The 20286-nt window shown below is 53.8% G+C and overlaps 2 protein-coding genes across 2 annotated transcripts; one reads left to right on the top strand and one right to left on the bottom strand.

Annotated features, from left to right (window-relative positions):
- The first annotated feature begins 3722 nt into the window (after positions 1–3722).
- Positions 3723–6293, top strand: LOC135989420 (pepsin A-like). The gene is made up of 9 exons (XM_065636241.1): positions 3723–3778; positions 3997–4144; positions 4529–4646; positions 4834–4952; positions 5057–5256; positions 5417–5533; positions 5631–5774; positions 5977–6064; positions 6144–6293. Exons 1-9 carry the CDS (start codon positions 3723–3725, stop codon positions 6291–6293), a joined length of 1140 nt encoding a protein of 379 aa, XP_065492313.1.
- A 5105-nt stretch (positions 6294–11398) lies between these two features.
- LOC135989418 (pepsin A-like) lies at positions 11399–13938 on the bottom strand. Its single transcript, XM_065636239.1, has 9 exons — positions 13883–13938; positions 13517–13664; positions 13102–13219; positions 12796–12914; positions 12492–12691; positions 12201–12317; positions 11965–12103; positions 11629–11721; positions 11399–11548 (listed from the first exon to the last, which is right to left on the bottom strand). Exons 1-9 carry the CDS (start codon positions 13936–13938, stop codon positions 11399–11401), a joined length of 1140 nt encoding a protein of 379 aa, XP_065492311.1.
- Between the last annotated feature and the right edge of the window lie 6348 nt (positions 13939–20286).

Here is a 20286-nt window from a genome sequence, read left to right as displayed (position 1 = left end):
CATTTCGGTTGGAAGAGACCCTCGAGATCATCGAGTCCAGCCGTTATCCCACCCCTGAGAACCTCATCTCCATCTGTCCAACCCTCCAGGGATGGTGACTCCAGCACTGCCCTGGGCAGCCTGTTCCAATGCCCCACAGCCCTTTGGGGAAGAAATTGTTCCCCAGATCCAACCTCAACCTCCCCTGGCGCAACTTGAGGCCGTTTCCTCTGGTCCTGGCGCTTGTTCCTGGGGAGCAGAGCCCGACCCCCCCTGGCTCCAAGCTCCTTTCGGGCAGGTCAGAGATCAGAAGGTCTCCCCTCAGCTCCTGTTCTCCAGCTGAACCCCCGGCTCCCTCAGCCGCTCCCATCACACTTGGGCTCCGGTACTTCAATGTCCTTACGATGAGGGGCCCAAACTGACCCCAGGAGTCAAGGTGCGGCCTCACCAGTGCCCAGCACAGGGGGACAATCACTCCTCTGGTCCTGCTGGCCACACTGTTCCGGACACAAGCCAGATTGCTTGTGGCCTTTTTGGCCACCTGGGCACACACTGGCTCCTGTTCAGCTTCCCAGCCACTCTTCCCTGAGCCGGTAGGGTTCATGGAGTTCTTATGACGCAAGCGCAGGCCCCGGCGCTTGGCCTTGTTGAAACTCATACAATTGGCTTCGGGCCAACCATCCGGCCGGTCCTGATCCCTCCGTACGGCCATCCCACCCTCTAGCAGATCGACACTCCCACCCAGTTTGGTGTCATCTGCAAACCCACTGAGGGTGCACTCACTCCCCTCATCCAGATCATTGGTAACGAGATTGAACAGAACTGGCCCCAATACCGAGCCCTGGGGACACCACTCGTGACCGGCCGCCAACTGGTTTTGGCTCCGTTCACCACAACTCTTTGGGCCCGGACATCCAGCCAGGTCTTTACCCAACGAAGAGGCTCCATCCAGGAGAATGCTGTGGGATACGGTGTCAAAGGCTTTACTGAGGTCCGAGTACACAACATCCACAGCCTTTCCCTCATCTACTACACGGGTCACCTTGTTGTAGAAGGAGAATGGGTTGGTCAAACAAGACCTGCCTGCTTCACTCCTGTGCAAGGCAGTGACATGTTATGTTGAACACGAGTTTGGATAAGGAGCAGCCCTAGAAAGGGGCTGATTCACTGCAAACACATGGAAAATATGTATTGATAGGTTAGTGGAGCTGAGCACTTGAGGATGCATCCCACAGCAGGGAAGCTGCTGTAGCCAACTGCCTTGGCACTGCTCGGACAGGCTGTTAAATTGCATTTTTTCCCCGAAAAAAAAGAGGTGTCTGCACACAGGGAAAAGGCTTTTCCTGCTGTTTCCCCCCCCAGCACATGCAGGTTTCACTGCTGCACAGGGACAGGTGACAGGGGGTGATTTGCTGGGGCTGCTGCAGAAATCTGGAACAGCTGCTGCAAATCCCAGTGGTTTATAAGGGAGATTCAGAAGTGGGGTTTGCTGGTTTTGCCCAAATCTTGCTTGATTGCCCTGTGCTGGGAGCCCTTTGCATTGCAGGTGCTAAATTCTTCCTGAGAGCAAGAGCTGGGCTTTGGGCACTGAAGTCTGGGCTCTCTTGTTTCTGAGGCTGGTGAGTTTTGGTTGGTTGGTTTGTTTGGTTGTTTTCTAGAATATTAGACAAAATGAAAATGACAAGTTTTTCAAGAGCTGTTTATCAGTTTAAGGTGGTGCGTGGTTTTATGTGTGTGTGTCTCCTCTGTGTCCCCTCTGCACTCCCTGTGTCCTCTATGCATCCCTTATGCATCCCTTGTGCCCCCTCTGCACCCCCTCTGTGTCCCCTCTGCATCCCTCTTGCATCCCCTGCCTGCAGCCCCAGGCAGGACCAGACCCACTAAGTCTGGGCTTAAGCAGAGAGCTCTCCTGGGGGCCCCCCAAACCACTGGGTGACCCCAAGTGGAGCCCAAGTGTGATGGGAGCGGCTGAGGGAGCTGGGGGTTCAGCTGGAGAACAGGAGCTGAGGGGAGACCTTCTGATCTCTGAGCTGCCTGAAAGGAGCTTGGAGCCAGGGGGGGGGTCGGGCTCTGCTCCCCGGGAACAAGCGCCAGGACCAGAGGAAACGGCCTCAAGTTGAACCAGGGGAGGTTGAGGTTGGATCTGGGGAACAATTTCTTCCCCAAAGGGCTGTGGGGCATTGGAACAGGCTGCCCAGGGCAGTGCTGGAGTCACCATCCCTGGAGGGGTTGGACAGACACAGAGATGAGGTTCTCAGGGGTGGGATAACGGCTGGACTCGATGATCTCGAGGGTCTCTTCCAACCGAAATGATTCTATGATTCTACGACAAGTCACTGCCATCGTCTAATTTCTGATTTTTTTGGCAGTTTACATCTCCCGCAGGCACAAACCGGCTCCCGAGGCCGGTGGGGACCACAGTGCCAAGTCTCCATGTGGGGTTTTCAGGCTGTGACCTCCTGCCAGGTCCAGATTTTCTATGATTGAGGGTCAGCCAAGACCTTGTCCTTTCCAGACCCCGATCTGAACACATCAAATCTTCCCTTTTGCTCAGGTGAATTCAATGTTTCACCCATTTTCTGCCATGAGATCCCACCATGTTCTTATTAATTTCATTCCTTGGGTGCAATTTAGCTCCTCTCCTTATTTTTTTAATTATTTGCACCTGGGGTGAAACAGGCCTGGAGGGTTTTCCAGCCGGCACGGTGCCTCTGGGCAGAGCAGTGCCCAGGTTGTCACTGCGGGGTCCGGCTTTGTTTTCCTCCGAGCGCTGGGACAAGGTGACCGCGCCGGCAGCCACAGCAACCGCACGTGGGGCCGTGGCGGAGACCCGGGTCCAACACGTGGGTGCCTCTGACGCAGCTCAGCACGGGCGACCTTGGCGTCATTCAACCATCCTGAGCTTGTCTTTCCCCTTGATTTGTCCCACTTTGACCCCCCAGCTGGTCCCAGTTCTGCAGAGAAGAGCCATGATGGGGCTGGAGCACCTTCCCCATGAGGAAGGGATGAGTTGGGGTTGTTCAGCCTGGAGAAGGCTCCCGGGAAAATGTAGTGATAGGACAAGGAGTGATGGTTTTAAATCGAAAAACATGGTGGATTTAGATGAAATATAAAGAAGAAATTCTTCCCCAGGAGAGTGGTGAGACTCTCCCCAGGCTGCCCCAAGAGGTGGTGGATGCCCCATCCCTGGAAGGGTTCAAGGTCCTGTTGGATGAGACGTTGAGCAACCTGGTTTGGGTGAAGATGTCCCTGCTCATGGCAAGGGTTGACTGGATGAGCTTTAAGGTCCTTTGTGACCCAAAACCAAACCCAGGGCTGCAGAAAGGGGATTCCCAGTGTGACAAGAACAGTCCGGAGTGCCCCAGGGCGCTTGCCAAAATGTCACCCCCTGCAGCAGCAGTGGCCGCTCCAGTAAGATAAAGCCAACTGGAAAATATTTCTCTCAGGAAAATAAATATTATTCCCTGGAAAATAAATATTTTTCTCTACTGCTTCTCTCCCAGGCTGCCACCAACATCTCTGCGTCTGACCCCAGGGAAGATGGAGAGCCCCGAGCTGGACGTTCAGCCCCCCATCCCGTCTCCCATAAGGACATTGCGATAACCTCTCCCAGAGTCGTTTGCCTTTCTTATCGAGGCCGCTGGCCAAACTAGCCGGGTTTGGCATATAAGGCACCGGGCTGGGCCCGGTGGCACACTTGCCGTGTCACTTCTCTTGGGTCACTTGGCTGGCAGAAGGCAACCATGAAGCTGCTCCTGCTCCTCGCGTTGGTGGCCCTGGCCCAGTGTCATGTCACCAGGTGAGTACGAGGGTATCGGGGTGACCATGGGGACCCCCACGCTGGGAGAGGGATGTGGAAGGGACATGGGGACAACCAGCAGTCCCCCAGCCATGGGCGCAGCTCCCTACAGCAAGGACGGCACCCATATCCCACAGGAGGGGTTGGGGAACAAGGTGTCCCCCGAAGGCACATCCACTGGCTGATTCCCAGTGACAGCTGGTGTCCCCTGTCCCCAGGATCCCTCTGAGGAGGGGGAAGTCCCTGCGGAAGGTGCTGCAGGAGCACGGCTTGCTGGAGCAGTTCCTGCAGCAGCACCCCTACAACCCGGCTGCCAAGTTCTACGACATCTTCGGCTCCTCCGAGCCCATGGTCAACTACCTGGATGTGAGCACAGCAGGCAGCCCGCGGGGCCACTGGCCCATTACCCATCCCGCTGGCCCTTGCTGATCCTGCTTGCCCCTTACCTGACCCAATAGACCCATACTTGTCTGCCTAGCCCCTGACCTGACCCAGTAGCCCCTTGCTGACCCCACTTGCCCCTTGCCTGACCCGGTAGTCCCTTACCCATTCCTCTAACCCATCCCACTAGCTCGGAGCCCACTCCCCTTACCCATCTTGCTCACTCCTTCTCTGAACCACTAGCCCCTTAACAGTCCCGCTAGCCTGTTCTCAACTCTGTTAGCCTCCTTACCCATCCCACTAGCCCATTATCCATCCTGCTAGCTCCTTACCCATCCGGCTAACCCCTTCCCCACCTTGCTTTGCCAGAACGAGTACTACGGCACCATCGCCATCGGCACCCCAATCCAGGAATTCACCGTCATCTTTGACACTGGCTCCTCCAACCTCTGGGTGCCCTCAATCTACTGCAAAAGCCTGGCCTGCAGTAGGTGTCTGGTAGCCCCGTGGCCAGCTGGGCCAGGGCTGGAGAAGCCCGTGGCAGGGCTGGGAGAGGAGGACAGCTCTGCCCTGACTCTCCCAAGGGACATGGGTCCATGTGGGAACACTGCGGGGGTCACCTTTGGTCCCTGAGGACAGGGCTGACTGTCACTGTATACTCCCCATACCTGCAGGCAACCACAACCGTTTCAACCCCAAGCACTCCTCCACCTTTGTCAGCACCAACGAAAGCGTCTCCATCACCTATGGCACTGGCAGCATGACCGGCGTCCTGGGCTACGACACCGTCACCGTAAGGCGGGGAGAAAACCAACCCCCACATCCCACAGCAGCAGGGATAGCATGGAACCAGCTGCCCAAACACAACCGCCCCCCTCTCCTCATCTCCTCGACCAGGTCGCGGACATCAGTGTCCTCAACCAGATCTTTGGGCTGTCTGAGACCGAGCCTGGCTATTTCTTCTACTTCGCTCCCTTTGATGGCATCCTGGGGCTGGCTTTCCCCAGCCTTGCCTCCTCCGGAGCCACCCCTGTCTTTGACAACATGATGGAGCAAGATCTGGTGGCAAGGGACCTCTTCTCCGTCTACCTGAGCAAGTAAGTCCTGGCCAGAGCGGAGGATTTTCTTCCATTTTCCTCCCCCCAGGGCTGGCTCTGGCCACTGTGATGCCCGGTGGCTCCTGGGGGACATCAGCACTGGTGGGGGACGATGGCAGCAAAGCAATGGGACCCCCACCCGATGTCTCCTCCTTTACAGGGATAGCAAGAGCGGCAGCTTTGTCCTCTTTGGTGCCATCGACCCACTCTACATCCTCACCGGCATCCACTGGATCCCTCTCTCTGCCGAAACATACTGGCAGATCACCATGGACAAGTACACCCAGCGCAGCCCCCAGCCCCTGCGGCTCCCCTTGCCCCCCACAGGCTGTTTTTTGGCGGTGCAGCCCCTCACCCTCTACCCCTCTCCCCAGGGTCACCCTTCATGAGCATGCGGTCGCCTGTCGCAGCTCCTGCCAGGCCATCGTGGACACGGGCACCTCGCTGATCGCCATGCCCAACACAGCCTTCGAAGACCTCATGTCCGCCCTGGGTGCCAACTCTGAAGGAAATGTGAGGTTCTGGGCGGGCACACAAGGCTTTGAGCACATCTGGGGCTTTGTGGGGTGACCAGCCTGACCCCATTGCTGCTCCATGGAGCTCTGGTCCCCATTGATCCCTGGGACATGGTGCACTGGCCCCCATGGCTCCTGGGGACACATGGTGCCCCTCAGGGTGGCCACTGACCCCCACCTGCCACTGTCTCCCTCTCCAGATCAGCTGTGACTCTGTCTCTTCACTGCCCGATGTCATCTTCCACATCAACGGCCACAGATTCCCCGTGCCGCCCAGCGCCTACGTGATAGAGGTGAGCACCACACTGGGGAGGGGATTTGGGCAGACTCGGGAGGGTCCAGAACTGGTACTCAGTGTATTTTTTATTGCAGAGCGAAGGGATCTGCAGCCTGGGCTTCGAAGGCATGGATGTCCCCACTGAGTCGGGCGAGCTCTGGATCCTCGGGGACGTCTTCATCCGCGAGTACTACGTCATCTTCAACAGGGCCACCAACAAGGTGGGGCTGTCCCGCCTGCTCTGAGCACACACCACGTACTGGGGATGGGGACAGCCAGCTGTCCCCACTGTCCCCAGCCTGGTGGCTGGCAGAGCTGGCCATGGCCCTGTCCCCTTTTGCTGCTGACACCAAGCACAATAAAACTGTAAAAAAAAAAAAACAAGTACCTGAGTGTTGTGTGTCTTTGGAAAGGGCTTGTGCTGCCACTGCGTCCCTGGGGATGTCCCTCCTGTCCCCAAACCCCATTCAGAGAGGACAAACTCTGTCCTTGTCATCCCATGGGATCCTCAAACCCCACCACCAACGGAAAGCCCTGTAGCTTTCCTCCCTGCAAGGGAGGAAAAATCTGGGGTTCAGCTCACGGGGCAGGAGGTGGAAATATCTGGCGGTGCCCGGCGCAGCCCTGACCAGGCAGATGCAGCTGAGACAGGGGTTGAGCACAGAGGAGAAGGTCTCCTTGGTGCAGAGCACACCTGGTGTCACACACCTGGCCTGACACCTCATTTTATCCAGCCCAGCACTTTGTTTCCACCTGCTGGCAATGCCCAGCTCCTTGTCCCCAGCTCCTTGTCCCCAGGTCCTGCCAGCGCTGGCCACTGTGCAGCGTGTGTGACACACGCTGTGCTGCAGGAGCACAACAACGGAGCTGCGGCTGTAACTACAGGAGAGCGGTGAGCCTGTGCAAGAAGAGTCATAGGTGAGACTGCTGGGGACACTAGGAACTGCTTTGGGGCACTGAAAGACAAGACAGACAAGCATTATGCAGGGCCAGGGGGGTCTTAAAAGGGCACTCTCAACTGGGCAAACGTTTCATTTAATTTTTTAATAAATTGGCCAGGTACATGAACTTTAGCAATTACCTGTTCTTTTTAAAAAGTACCAGTAAAAATATATTTTGTAACCAGCAGCCAGGGTCCCACTCCTGAATTCTACACTGTTTTCCACGGACACGGCCAGCTCTGCCCTATGGGGAAGGGGCTTGGAAGGAGAGTTGAGCCTGTGTGAGAGGGCTGAGTATTATTTAACCTGCTCCTAAAGTTCATCTTGGTCTGTTACTTAGATGACACATCATACCATCTTTGGTGGAACAATTTGAATCCCAAAATGTCCAGTAAGAGAAAGACTGATGCAGAAGGAAGGTGATGTAGCGATAGATGAGAAAGCGAATACATGTTTGTGTTTCAAGGAGAAAAACCAGTATGTCTTCTGCGTTACAAGACAGTGTCAGTGAAAAGGAGTACAACGCACACAACTGAGTGGCAGACGCAAGGCCCGCGGAATGAATCCTAAAATTACAATTGGCCCTTTGAAGGCAACCACGAGGCTGATGTGGCCACTGGTGGAAAGGAGTTTGACACCTCTGCTGTAGAAGATCTGGCCCATGTAGGTGCAGCCTGAGAATCACAGAATCGCAGAGTCATTTTGGTTAGAAAACCCCCTCGAGATCATTGAGTCCAACCATAACCCAGCCCTGGCACTGCCCCATGTCCCTGAGAACCTCATCTCCATCTGTCCAACCCTCCAGGGATGGTGACTCCAGCACTGCCCTGGGCAGCCTGTTCCAATGCCCCACAGCCCTTTGGGGAAGAAATTGTTCCCCAGATCCAACCTCAACCTCCCCTGGCGCAACTTGAGGCCGTTTCCTCTGCTCCTGGCGCTTGTTCCTGGGGAGCAGAGCCCGACCCCCCCTGGCTCCAAGCTCCTTTCAGGCAGGTCAGAGATCAGAAGGTCTCCCCTCAGCTCCTGTTCTCCAGCTGAACCCCCGGGTCCCTCAGCCGCTCCCATCACACTTGGGCTCCACTTGGGGTCACCCGGTGGTTTGGGGGGCCCCCAGGAGAGCTCTCTGCTTAAGCCCAGACTTAGTGGGTCTGGTCCTGCCTGGGGCTGCAGGCAGGGGATGCAAGAGGGATGCAGAGGGGACACAGAGGGGGTGCAGAGGGGGCACAAGGGATGCATAAGGGATGCATAGAGGACACAGGGAGTACAGAGGGGACACAGAGGAGACACACACATAAAACCACGCACCACCTTAAACTGATAAACAGCTCTTGAAAAACTTGTCATTTTCATTTTGTCTAATATTCTGGAAAACAACCAAACAAACCAACCAACCAAAACTCACCAGCCTCAGAAACAAGAGAGCCCAGACTTCAGTGCCCAAAGCCCAGCTCTTGCTCTCAGGAAGAATTTAGCACCTGCAATGCAAAGGGCTCCCAGCACAGGGCAATCAAGCAAGATTTGGGCAAAACCAGCAAACCCCACTTCTGAATCTCCCTTATAAACCACTGGGATTTGCAGCAGCTGTTCCAGATTTCTGCAGCAGCCCCAGCAAATCACCCCCTGTCACCTGTCCCTGTGCAGCAGTGAAACCTGCATGTGCTGGGGGGGGAAACAGCAGGAAAAGCCTTTTCCCTGTGTGCAGACACCTCTTTTTTTTCGGGGAAAAAATGCAATTTAACGGCCTGTCCGAGCAGTGCCAAGGCAGTTGGCTACAGCAGCTTCCCTGCTGTGGGATGCATCCTCAAGTGCTCAGCTCCACTAACCTATCAATAAATATTTTCCTTGTGTTTGCAGTGAATCAGCCCCTTTCTAGGGCTGCTCCTTATCCAAACTCGTGTTCAACATAACATGTCACTGCCTTGCACAGGAGTGAAGCAGGCAGGTCTTGTTTGACCAACCCATTCTCCTTCTACAACAAGGTGACCCATGTAGTAGATGAGGGGAAGGCTGTGGATGTTGTGTACTCGGACCTCAGTAAAGCCTTTGACACCGTATCCCACAGCATTCTCCTGGATGGAGCCTCTTCGTTGGGTAAAGACCTGGCTGGATGTCCGGGCCCAAAGAGTTGTGGTGAACGGAGCCAAAACCAGTTGGCGGCCGGTCACGAGTGGTGTCCCCAGGGCTCGGTATTGGGGCCAGTTCTGTTCAATCTCGTTACCAATGATCTGGATGAGGGGAGTGAGTGCACCCTCAGTGGGTTTGCAGATGACACCAAACTGGGTGGGAGTGTCGATCTGCTAGAGGGTGGGATGGCCGTACGGAGGGATCAGGACCGGCCGGATGGTTGGGCCGAAGCCAATTGTATGAGTTTCAACAAGGCCAAGCGCCGGGGCCTGCGCTTGCGTCATAAGAACTCCATGAACCCTACCGGCTCAGGGAAGAGTGGCTGGGAAGCTGAACAGGAGCCAGTGTGTGCCCAGGTGGCCAAAAAGGCCACCAGCAATCTGGCTTGTGTCCGGAACAGTGTGGCCAGCAGGACCAGAGGAGTGATTGTCCCCCTGTGCTGGGCACTGGTGAGGCCGCACCTTGACTCCTGGGGTCAGTTTGGGCCCCTCATCGTAAGGACATTGAAGTACCGGAGCCCAAGGGTGATGGGAGCGGCTGAGGGACCCGGGGGTTCAGCTGGAGAACAGGAGCTGAGGGGAGACCTTCTGATCTCTGACCTGCCCGAAAGGAGCTTGGAGCCAGGGGGGTCGGGCTCTGCTCCCCAGGAACAAGCGCCAGGACCAGAGGAAACGGCCTCAAGTTGCGCCAGGGGAGGTTGAGGTTGGATCTGGGGAACAATTTCTTCCCCAAAGGGCTGTGGGGCATTGGAACAGGCTGCCCAGGGCAGTGCTGGAGTCACCATCCCTGGAGGGTTGGACAGACGGACACGAGGTTCTCAGGGACATGGGGCAGTGCCAGGGCTGGGTTATGGTTGGACTCAATGATCTCGAGGGGGTTTTCTAACCAAAATGACTCTGCGATTCTGTGATTCTCAGGCTGCACCTACATGGGCCAGATCTTCTACAGCAGAGGTGTCAAACTCCTTTCCACCAGTGGCCACATCAGCCTCGTGGTTGCCTTCAAAGGGCCAATTGTAATTTTAGGATTCATTCCGCGGGCCTTGCGTCTGCCACTCAGTTGTGTGCGTTGTACTCCTTTTCACTGACACTGTCTTGTAACGCAGAACACATACTGGTTTTTCTCCTTGAAACACAAACATGTATTCGCTTTCTCATCTATCGCTACATCACCTTCCTTCTGCATCAGTCTTTCTCTTACTGGACATTTTGGGATTCAGATTGTTCCACCAAAGATGGTATGATGTGTCATCTAAGTAACAGACCAAGATGAACTTTAGGAGCAGGTTAAATAATACTCAGCCCTCTCACACAGGCTCAACTCTCCTTCCAAGCCCCTTCCCCATAGGGCAGAGCTGGCCGTGTCCGTGGAAAACAGTGTAGAATTCAGGAGTGGGACCCTGGCTGCTGGTTACAAAATATATTTTTACTGGTACTTTTTAAAAAGAACAGGTAATTGCTAAAGTTCATGTACCTGGCCAATTTATTAAAAAATTAAATGAAACGTTTGCCCAGTTGAGAGTGCCCTTTTAAGACCCCCCTGGCCCTGCATAATGCTTGTCTGTCTTGAATTTCAGTGCCCCAAAGCAGTTCCTAGTGTCCCCAGCCGTCTCGCCTATGACTCTTCTTGCACAGGCTCACCGCTCTCCTGTAGCTACAGCCGCAGCTCCGTTGTTGTGCTCCTGCAGCACGGCGTGTGTCACACACGCTGCACAGTGGCCAGCGCTGGCAGGACCTGGGGACAAGGAGCTGGGGACAAGGAGCTGGGCATTGCCAGCAGGTGGAAACAAAGTGCTGGGCTGGATAAAATGAGGTGTCAGGCCAGGTGTGTGACACCAGGTGTGCTCTGCACCAAGGAGACCTTCTCCTCTGTGCTCAACCCCTGTCTCAGCTGCATCTGCCTGGTCAGGGCTGCGCCGGGCACCGCCAGATATTTCCACCTCCTGCCCCGTGAGCTGAACCCCAGATTTTTCCTCCCTTGCAGGGAGGAAAGCTACAGGGCTTTCCGTTGGTGGTGGGGTTTGGGGTGAGGGGATCCCATGGGATGACAAGGACAGAGTTTGTCCCCTCTGAATGGGGTTTGGGGACAGGAGGGACATCCCCAGGGACGCAGTGGCAGCGCCAGCCCTTTCCAAAGACACACAACACTCAGGTACTTTTTTTACAGTTTTATTGTGCTTGGTGTCAGCAGCAAAAGGGGACAGGGCCATGGCCAGCTCTGCCAGCCACCAGGCTGGGGACAGTGGGGACAGCTGGCTGTCCCCATCCCCAGTACGTGGTGTGTGCTCAGAGCAGGCGGGACAGCCCCACCTGGTTGGTGCCCCTGTTGAAGATGACGTAGTACTCGCGGATGAAGACGTCCCCGAGGATCCAGAGCTCGCCCGACTCAGTGGGGACACCCATGCCTTCGAAGCCCAGGCTGCAGCTCCTATTGCTCTGCATCAAAAAAATATGTTGGCTACCAGTTCTGGACCGCTCAGAGTCTGCCCAAGTCCCCTCCCCAGTGTGGTGCTCACCTCTATCACGTAGGCGCTGGGCGGCACGGGGAATCTGTGGTGATTGATGTGGAAGATGACATCGGGCAGTGAAGAGACAGAGTCACAGCTGATCTGGAGAGGGGGACAGTGGCAGGTGGGGGTCAGCGGCCACCCTGAGGGGCACCATGTGTCCCCAGGAGCGATGGCAGTCAGTGCCCCATGTCCCAGGGATCAATGGGGACCAGAGCTCCATGGAGCAGCAATGCGGATGGATCAATGGGGACCAGTGCCCCGTGGACCAGCCCCAGGGTCCAACCGATCTCTCCACAGAGCCCCAGATGTCCCCAAAACGCTATGTGTCCCCCAGGGCCTCACCTCGCCGTCAGAGTTGGCACCCAGGGCGGACATGAGGTCTTCGAAGGCTGTGTTGGGCATGGCGATCAGCGAGGTGCCCGTGTCCACGATGGCCTGGCAGGAGCTGCGACAGGCGACCGCATGCTCATGAAGGGTGACCCTGGGGAGAGGGGTAGAGGGTGAGGGGCTGCACCCCCAAAAAACAGCCTGTGGGGGGCAAGGGGAGCCGCAGGGGCTGGGGGCTGCGCTGGGTGTACTTGTCCATGGTGATCTGCCAGTATGTTTCGGCAGAGAGAGGGATCCAGTGGATGCCGGTGAGGGTGTAGAGTGGGTCGATGGCACCAAAGAGGACAAAGCTGCCGCTCTTGCTATCCCTGTAAAGGAGGAGACATCGGGTGGGGGTCCCATTGCTTTGCTGCCATCATTCCCCACTGGTGCCAGTTTCCCCCAGGAGCCACCGGGCATCGCAGTGGCCAGAGCCAGCCCTGGGGGGAGGAAAATGGGAGAAAATCCTCCGCAAGGGCTGGGCGGCTCTGGCTGGGACTTACCTGCTCAGGTAGACGGAGAAGAGGTCCCTTGCCACCAGATCTTGCGCCATCATGTTGTCAAAGACAGGGGTGGCTCCGGAGGAGGCGATGCTGGGGAAAGCCAGCCCCAGGATGCCATCAAAGGGAGCGAAGTAAAAGAAATAGCCAGGCTCGGTCTCAGACAGCCCAAAGATCTGGTTGAGGACACTGATGTCCGTGACCTGGTCGGGGAGATGAGGAGAGGGGGGCGGTTGTGTTTGGGCGGCTGGTTCCATGCTATCCCTGCTGCTGTGGGATGTGGGGGTTGGTTTTCTCCCTGCCTTACAGTGACGGTGTCGTAGCCCAGGACGCCGGTCATGCTGCCAGTGCCATAGAAGATGGAGAGGCTTTCATTGGTGCTGACAAAGGTGGAGGAGTGCTTGGGGTTGAAACGGTTGTGGTTGCCTGCAGGTATGGGGAGTATACAGTGACAGTCCGTCCTGTCCTCAGGGACCAAAGGTGACCCCCCCAGTGTTCCCACATGGACCCGTGTCCCTTGGGAGAGTCAGGGCAGAGCTGTCCTCCTCTCCCAGCCCTACCACGGGCTTCCCCAGCCCTGGCCCAGCTGGCCACGGGGCTACCAGACACCTACTGCAGGCCAGGCTTTTGCAGTAGATTGAGGGCACCCAGAGGTTGGAGGAGCCGGTGTCGAAGATGACGGTGAATTCCTGGATTGGGGTGCCGATGGCGATGGTGCCGTAGTACTCGTTCTGGCAAAGCAAGGTGGGGAAGGGGTTAGCTGGATGGGTAAGGAGCTAGCAGGATGGAGAAGAAGCTAGCGGGTCAGGTAAGGAGTGAGCAGGATGGGTGATGGGTTAGAGGAATGGGTAAGGGGCTGGTGAGTCAGGCTAGGGGCAAGTGGGGTCAGTAAGCGGCTAGGCAGACAACTATGGGGCTACTGGGTCAGGTAAGGGGCAAGCAGGATCAGCAAGGGCCAGCGGGTCAGGTCAGGGGCTAGCGGGATGGGTAATGGGCCAGTGGCCCCGCGAGCTGCCTGCTGTGCTCACATCCAGGTAGTTGACCATGGGCTCGGAGGAGCCGAAGATGTCGTAGAACTTGGCAGCTGGGTTGTAGGGGTGCTGCTGCAGGAACTGCTCCAGCAAGCCGTGCTCCTGCAGCACCTTCCGCAGGGACTTCCCCCTCCTCAGAGGGATCCTGGGGACAGGGGACACCAGCTGTCACTGGGAATCAGCCAGTGGATGTGCCTTCGGGGGACACCTTGTTCCCCAACCCCTCCTGTGGGATATGGGTGCCGTCCTTGCTGTAGGGAGCTGCGCCCATGGCTGGGGGACTGCTGGTTGTCCCCATGTCCCTTCCACATCCCTCTCCCAGCGTGGGGGTCCCCATGGTCACCCCGATACCCTCGTACTCACCTGCTGACGTGGCATTGGGCCAGGGCCACCAATGCAAGGAGCAGGAGCAGCTTCATGGTTGCCTTCTGCCAGCCAAGTGACCCAAGAGAAGTGACACGGCAGGTGTGCCACCGGCCCCAGCCCAGTGCCTTATATGCCAAACCCGGCTTGTTTGGCCAGCAGCCCCGATAAGAAAGGCAAACGACTCTGAGAGTGGTTATCACAACCTCTTTACGAGAGACGGGATGGAGGGCTGAACGTCCAGCTCGGGGCTCTCCATCTTCCCTGGGGTCAGACGTGTGGATGCTGGTGGCAGCCTGGGAGAGAAGCAGTAGAGAAATATTTATTTTCCAGGGAGAAATATTTTCCAGTTGGCTTTATCTGCCACCGCAGGGGGTGACATTTTCGCGTATGCCAGTACGAAGGGTCCTGGGGCTGCTCCAGATGGTTCTTGTCCCACTGGGAGCCTCTTCCTGCAGCCGTGGGTTGGTTTTGGGTCACAAAGAACCTTAAAGACCATCCAGTGCCACCCCTGCCATGAGCAGGAACGTCTTCACCAGCCCAGGTTGCTCAGAGCCCCGTCCAGCCTGGCCTGGGATGTCTCCAGGGATGGTTCATCCACCACCTCTCTGGCCGACCTGGGCCAGGCTCTCACCACTCTCCCTGGGGAAGAATTTCCTCCTTACATCTCATCTAAATCTATCATTTTTTCAATTTAATACCATTACCCCTTGCCCTGTAACTACATTCTCCCTTCTCCAGATTGAACATCTCCAACTCAACCCTTCCCCATGGGGAAGGTGTTCCAGCCCCATCACGGCTCTTTCCTGCAGAACTGGGACCCGTCAGGGGAAAGAGCAGCTCAGGATGGTTGAACAACACCAAGGTCAGAGGCACCCGGCATCAGACCCCGCGTCCCGGTCTCTGTCACAGCCCCACGTGCGGTTGCTGTGGCTGCTGGCGCGGTCACCTTGTCCCAGCGCTCGGAGGAAAACAAAGCCGGACCCCGCGGTGACAACCTGGGGACCGGCCTGCCCAGAAGGCTGGAAAACCCTCTGGACCAGGTTCAGCTCAGCTCTAAACAATAAAAAATTAAGGATTGGAGCTAAATTGCAGCAGGGGAGTGAAACGAAAAAGAACGTGGTGGGATCGGATGCGAGAAAATGGATGAAACAGTGAATTTTCCCCAATTGAAAGGGAAGATTTGATGCGTTCAGATCGGGGTCTGGAAAGGACAAGGTCTTGGCTGACCCTCACTCATAGAAAATCTGGACCTGGCAGGAGGTCACAGCCTGAAAACCCCACATGGAGACTTGGCACTGTGGTCCCCACCGGCCTCGGGAGCCGGTCTGTGCCTGCGGGAGATGTAAACTGCCAAAAAATCGGAAATTAGACAACAGCAGGTACTTCTCGCGTTGCTCCCGTGCAAGGCAGTGATGTGTTGTGATGAATACGAGCTCAGATAAGGAGCAGCCCTAGAAAGGGGCTGATTCACTGCAAACACATGGAAAATATTTATTTTTTTGTTACTGGAGCCGGGCGCTCTAGGATGCATCCCGCAGAGGGAAGCTGCTGTAGACAACTGCCTTGGGCCCACTCTGACGGGCATTTTTTTCTCCAAAAAATGTGTGTCTGCACACAGGGAAAAGGCTTTTCCTGCTGTTTCCCCCCCCAGCACATGCAGGTTTCACTGCTGCACAGGGACAGGTGACAGGGAGTGATTTGCTGGGGCTGCTGCAGAAATCTGGAACAGCTGCTGCAAATCCCAGTGGTTTATAAGGGAGATTCAGAAGTGGGGTTTGCTGGTTTTGCCCAAATCTTGCTTGATTGCCCTGTGCTGGGAGCCCTTTGCATTGCAGGTGCTAAATTCTTCCTGAGAGCAAGAGCTGGGCTTTGGGCACTGAAGTCTGGGCTCTGCTGGTTTTGAGGCTGGTAAGTTTTGCTTTTCTTTTTTTTTGCCAGAACATTAGAGGGAAAGAAAATGACAAGTTTTTCAAGAGTTGTGTACCATTTTTTTTTCCACATAATGATGTAAACATAAACCTCTCTGGGCAAAGAGGGTGTTTGGGGTGGATGCTCTCCTTATATTTAGAAAAAAATGCTAACAACAACAAAACAACCAACCAAATTAAAAACAAACCAGACCAAACAAAAAAAACCCACAAAAACCCCCAAACAAACAAAAACACCCCAACAAACAAACAAACAAACCCCAAACCAACAAACACAGAAGAAGACTTGTGCTCGGGACTAGTGTTTGTGTGAAATGTGACCTGTTTTGTAACATTTGGGAAATAGAACCTGTTTTATTTTCATTGTTCAGAGCAGCAAATGGACAAGAGAAGCTGCAGCAGCTGCTCTGTTTGGATAAAAAAAGTACATTCTGTGTTTTGGGGCTGATATGCAGGGTTTTGGTGAGCCAGCCTCTTCTGAACACCCAAACTGTCTCCCGGATTTGGGAACTGTATCATGTCATGAAAGTTCAAAGCAATTTTTCATTTTTTTCCTGCACAATTGTTGTTGAAATGGAGCTCTATGTGTAATCGCTGAGGATCAGGATGACATTTTTTGAATTTTTTTTTCAACGAGAAGAAATGGTTTGTCAAATTAGGGGAAGGTTTGCGATGGGCTCGTGCTTATGTCAATAGATCACATCACCAGGAGCCAATGAAAAAACTGCGTATGCAGATTTTTGGATGTATTGTTATATATAGAATGAAGTAGTTGTGGGATTCAGCACCAGAACAAATATTTAGCATCATTAAAAAAGTCAAAAATAAAAAATAAAAAAGGGGGAGGTTGGGTGCCAAAGGGGCGGCCGCTCTGTCGTGGCTGCGCTTGGCAGCAGAGGGCACCAAACGATGGCGAGATCTCCAAAAGGTTTGGCGTGTTCTCCAAAAGATGAGACCGGTCTGGAGGGTTTTAGTTCTACTTTGCCTCTTCCCGAAGCCGCTGCGGCTGGGTTAGGAAATAAACAAATAAAATCCCCCGAGATTCACGCTCGTGGCCAAAAAAAAATTAAGATTTTAATGCCGATATCTGTTGGTTTTATATCTAAATAAGGCTGGATTTGACTCCCTGAGTGCAGAGGCTCTGTGATGAGCTTGGGCGATGCAGAGACATTAAACAACTTTTTAAAAAGCACTAAAATAAAGCAGCTGGCAGAGGTCGGCCGGTGGTTGAAGGGGTTGTGGTTGACTTGAAAGGCAAGAAGAGTTGGGTGGTGACATTGACCCTCCCCTGCAGACAAGGACCAAGGAGATACAGGGCTAGCGACAGGAGTATTTTAGGCTTTACTGCCCAAAATTTGCATTAATTTGTGCACGAAAAGAACATTCCTCCAAAGGTTACGTGTGCCTGGGGGTAACTCACGGGATCCAGGTCACAAACAACACGAGGCGGGCACCTCCCAAAGCCGCGTTGGCTTCCAAATCAACCCCGGGTGGCAAATAAATCAATCCCTGGGCGTGGATCCCGGTCAGGAATGCAACAGCCCCAGGTGCTACATGATTGATGGCAACGTCCAGGTGCCTGAAAGTCTCAACGGGAACCACACGAGATTAAGCATCAACCGTTACGCTGCGTTCAGCTGCCGCAGGCCTCACCCCGCGGGTTAAACACGGCTGGATGTGAATTTTCAGGCTTTCTGTACGGGAAAGGACTTTGCTGACTCAGCTTAGAAACAGCTTTATCCAACTTTATCGGCGCAGGCTTGAAAAGGTCCGCCCGAAAAAGAAATCGCCTTATGGAGATATCCCTTATCTTCCTAACCACAGATTACGGAAACAAACTTGTTTTCTAGTCCCTGTTCCTGGTTTTCCCCGTCCCTTCCATCAAGGTGTTATCGGGGCTGGGACAGATTTATCAGAACTGTCAGGTGAAAGGCACCAAGGCCTGGTCCGAGGCTCCCGAGCTGTCAAACCCCGATTCCCTGTAAGAATATTTGATTTAAGTCATCGAGAAAGCACTCGGAGCTGTGGGCTGGCTCCTGAGGCGTCAGACCCCGAAGATTTGATGTAAGAATACTGAATTAAATTATCAAGAAAGCCCTTGGAGATGGAGGCTGGCAGCTCCTGAGGTGTCAACCCCCCAAGATTTGGTTGTGAGAATATTGAATTAAATTGTCAAGAAAGCCCTCAGAGGTGTAGGCTGAGGTTGTTGGTGGACTTTTGGTGGGGCAGGACCTCGTGTCCTGCTGTGGGTGGCGACAAACACCTTGGTGGACTCAGTCTGTGGTTGGTAAATCAGTGAAGGTTATTTTTCTACCCAGATAGCGGCCGGACCACGTGGACCACAAAGCTTCCCCGTCGTAAAACAGGCGAGCGCAGAAAAGGAACTGGTTTGGTTGCGGCTGGTTTGTGGGAGCCAGGGGGACATTGGTGACGTGGCGCAGAGAAAAGCTGCAAGAAATGGTGATTTCTGAGGCGAAAAAAGAAAAAAAGATGGGTGGGATTGTGAGAAAAGGCTCTTTTGTCTGGATACTTCCCTGATGAGGAACACAGATAGCATTGTCTGGAAAACAAACATTAAAAGAAAAAAAGAAAAACTACATCATTGATTTTTTTTTTTTTTTTTTTTTCCTCTCACTTCTATTGGGAAACACTCCAAATTTCGTTTGATTCCTGGGCTAGGAAGGAACGTTCACCACAAATGAATTTGGCCAGATAATAAACAAAAGGTGAAATCTGACAAAGGATTGGGATTTCCCAGATTAAATTTGCACATGAGGTGGTTTTTTTTAACCTTTTGCTGATTGTGTGTTAATTTGCTCCGCGGCCCCACCTGCCCGCTGCAAACCTCATCAGCGGTGGTAACGAGCCCCTGCATCCATAGCGAGCTCTCAAAAGCTTCCATTTCACCCCAAAACACTTTCTGGATCACAGTTTAATTTTTCTCAAGGTATTAAGACTTCAAGCTGCTTCAGAACCTGGTTCTGCAGCTCAGCGCTCCTTACTGAAAAAATTTTACTCCTTTCTGCCAGTTTTGTCCCAAGCCACGAGTGTTTTTTTGATCCAGAACAGCTCAGTTGGTGTCTATGCTCAAAATTTGGTGCTTGGTGAGATTTGACTCACCCACTTTCAGTCATTTTCGCTCATGGTGTGTATTGGATATCGGCCTTTGAGCCTTTCATCTGATAAAATACCTGCGCAATGTATCCCGGTGACCAGCTGAAACCATCTCTTAGACAAATTAAGGATGCTGGTAAACAGATAATGAGCAAAACCTTGAGCATTAACCAGAAAATACTCATTTATTGCATTTTTGATTGCTGAGTAACACTTCTATAATTTAACTGGATACTTTTCTGCTGCTTCTTTCATAGAATCATAAAATCATAGAAAAGTTTTGGTTGGAAAAGACCTTTAAGATTGAATCCAACTGTTAACCCAACACTGTCACTAAACCATGTCCCCAAGAACCTCATCTGCAAAGAATAAATTTGAACAAAACTTCATTTATCCTCTACTCAGTCCTCACAGTTTAATATAAATTACTAATTAACTGTGCTTCAGCCCTTCTGCGCCTGTGGAGGCAGCTTCTCTTCAAAATACCGATCTCTTTGGAAAGTCAAGTCCATTTTTCTTGCAATAACATTGAGTTTTGACCCAGCTATCAACCCCGCTACGAACAAATCACCCTTGATCAGGACCATAAGCTGCCTATTAGGATTCACATGACTCATATTCATTATACAAGGCTCAACTGGCCTCGCGTGGTGCAATTTGGGCAGGGACAAGAGGTGCCTTTCCCTGGGACGTGTGCCTGGATCATGGCTCTTTGGGGACACCTGGGTGACCTTGTCCAGCCTCCATCACCTTCCTCTCCCCCCTCAGCACCCCCAGCATGTCCCATCCTGCAACGTGGAGCTTTTTTCCCATTCTAACACAACCCTGAACCCTCCTCATGTCTGCGGGAATGTGGAAGGGCAGGTGGAAAGGTGGCGATGGCTTCGTGTGGAGGATGACGGGATTTGAGCTTCTTCTGTCTTGCAACGCTTGGGAACTTTCTGTTTTCATGCGAGGAAGAGCTAACACAGGTATTCAAGTGGGATTTGCTTTTATCTCTTGGTTCTGGTGAATGCCACCTGGAAAAAATGTCATTATGTTAATTTTGGGCACATTTCTGCGGTCTGTACGTACTGCCTTGGTGTCTTTTTCTCCTGCACTTCTAACAACTCTCGTCCCCCATCTCCACCTCTGCTGCTTCCCTCTCCACGCTCACTTTGCCTCCATCCCTTTACCCATCAAGGAAGTTCTAATTTAATTTTCATTTCTCCCAGGGCTGGATTTACCAGGATTACAGCTGACCGAACTCCAAATCACCCGAAACAAGGGGCATCTGAGTGTTGCTAACACCAGCTGCTTCTCACCATGCCATGACCCGCAGGGAACAACGTGGCTTCGCAGCGGCTTTTGTTGCTCTTA

Source organism: Caloenas nicobarica, chromosome 5, assembly GCF_036013445.1.
Source record: "Caloenas nicobarica isolate bCalNic1 chromosome 5, bCalNic1.hap1, whole genome shotgun sequence".
Taxonomy (NCBI): Eukaryota; Metazoa; Chordata; class Aves; order Columbiformes; family Columbidae; genus Caloenas; species Caloenas nicobarica.
This window is presented reverse-complemented; position numbering and strand designations above follow the sequence as displayed.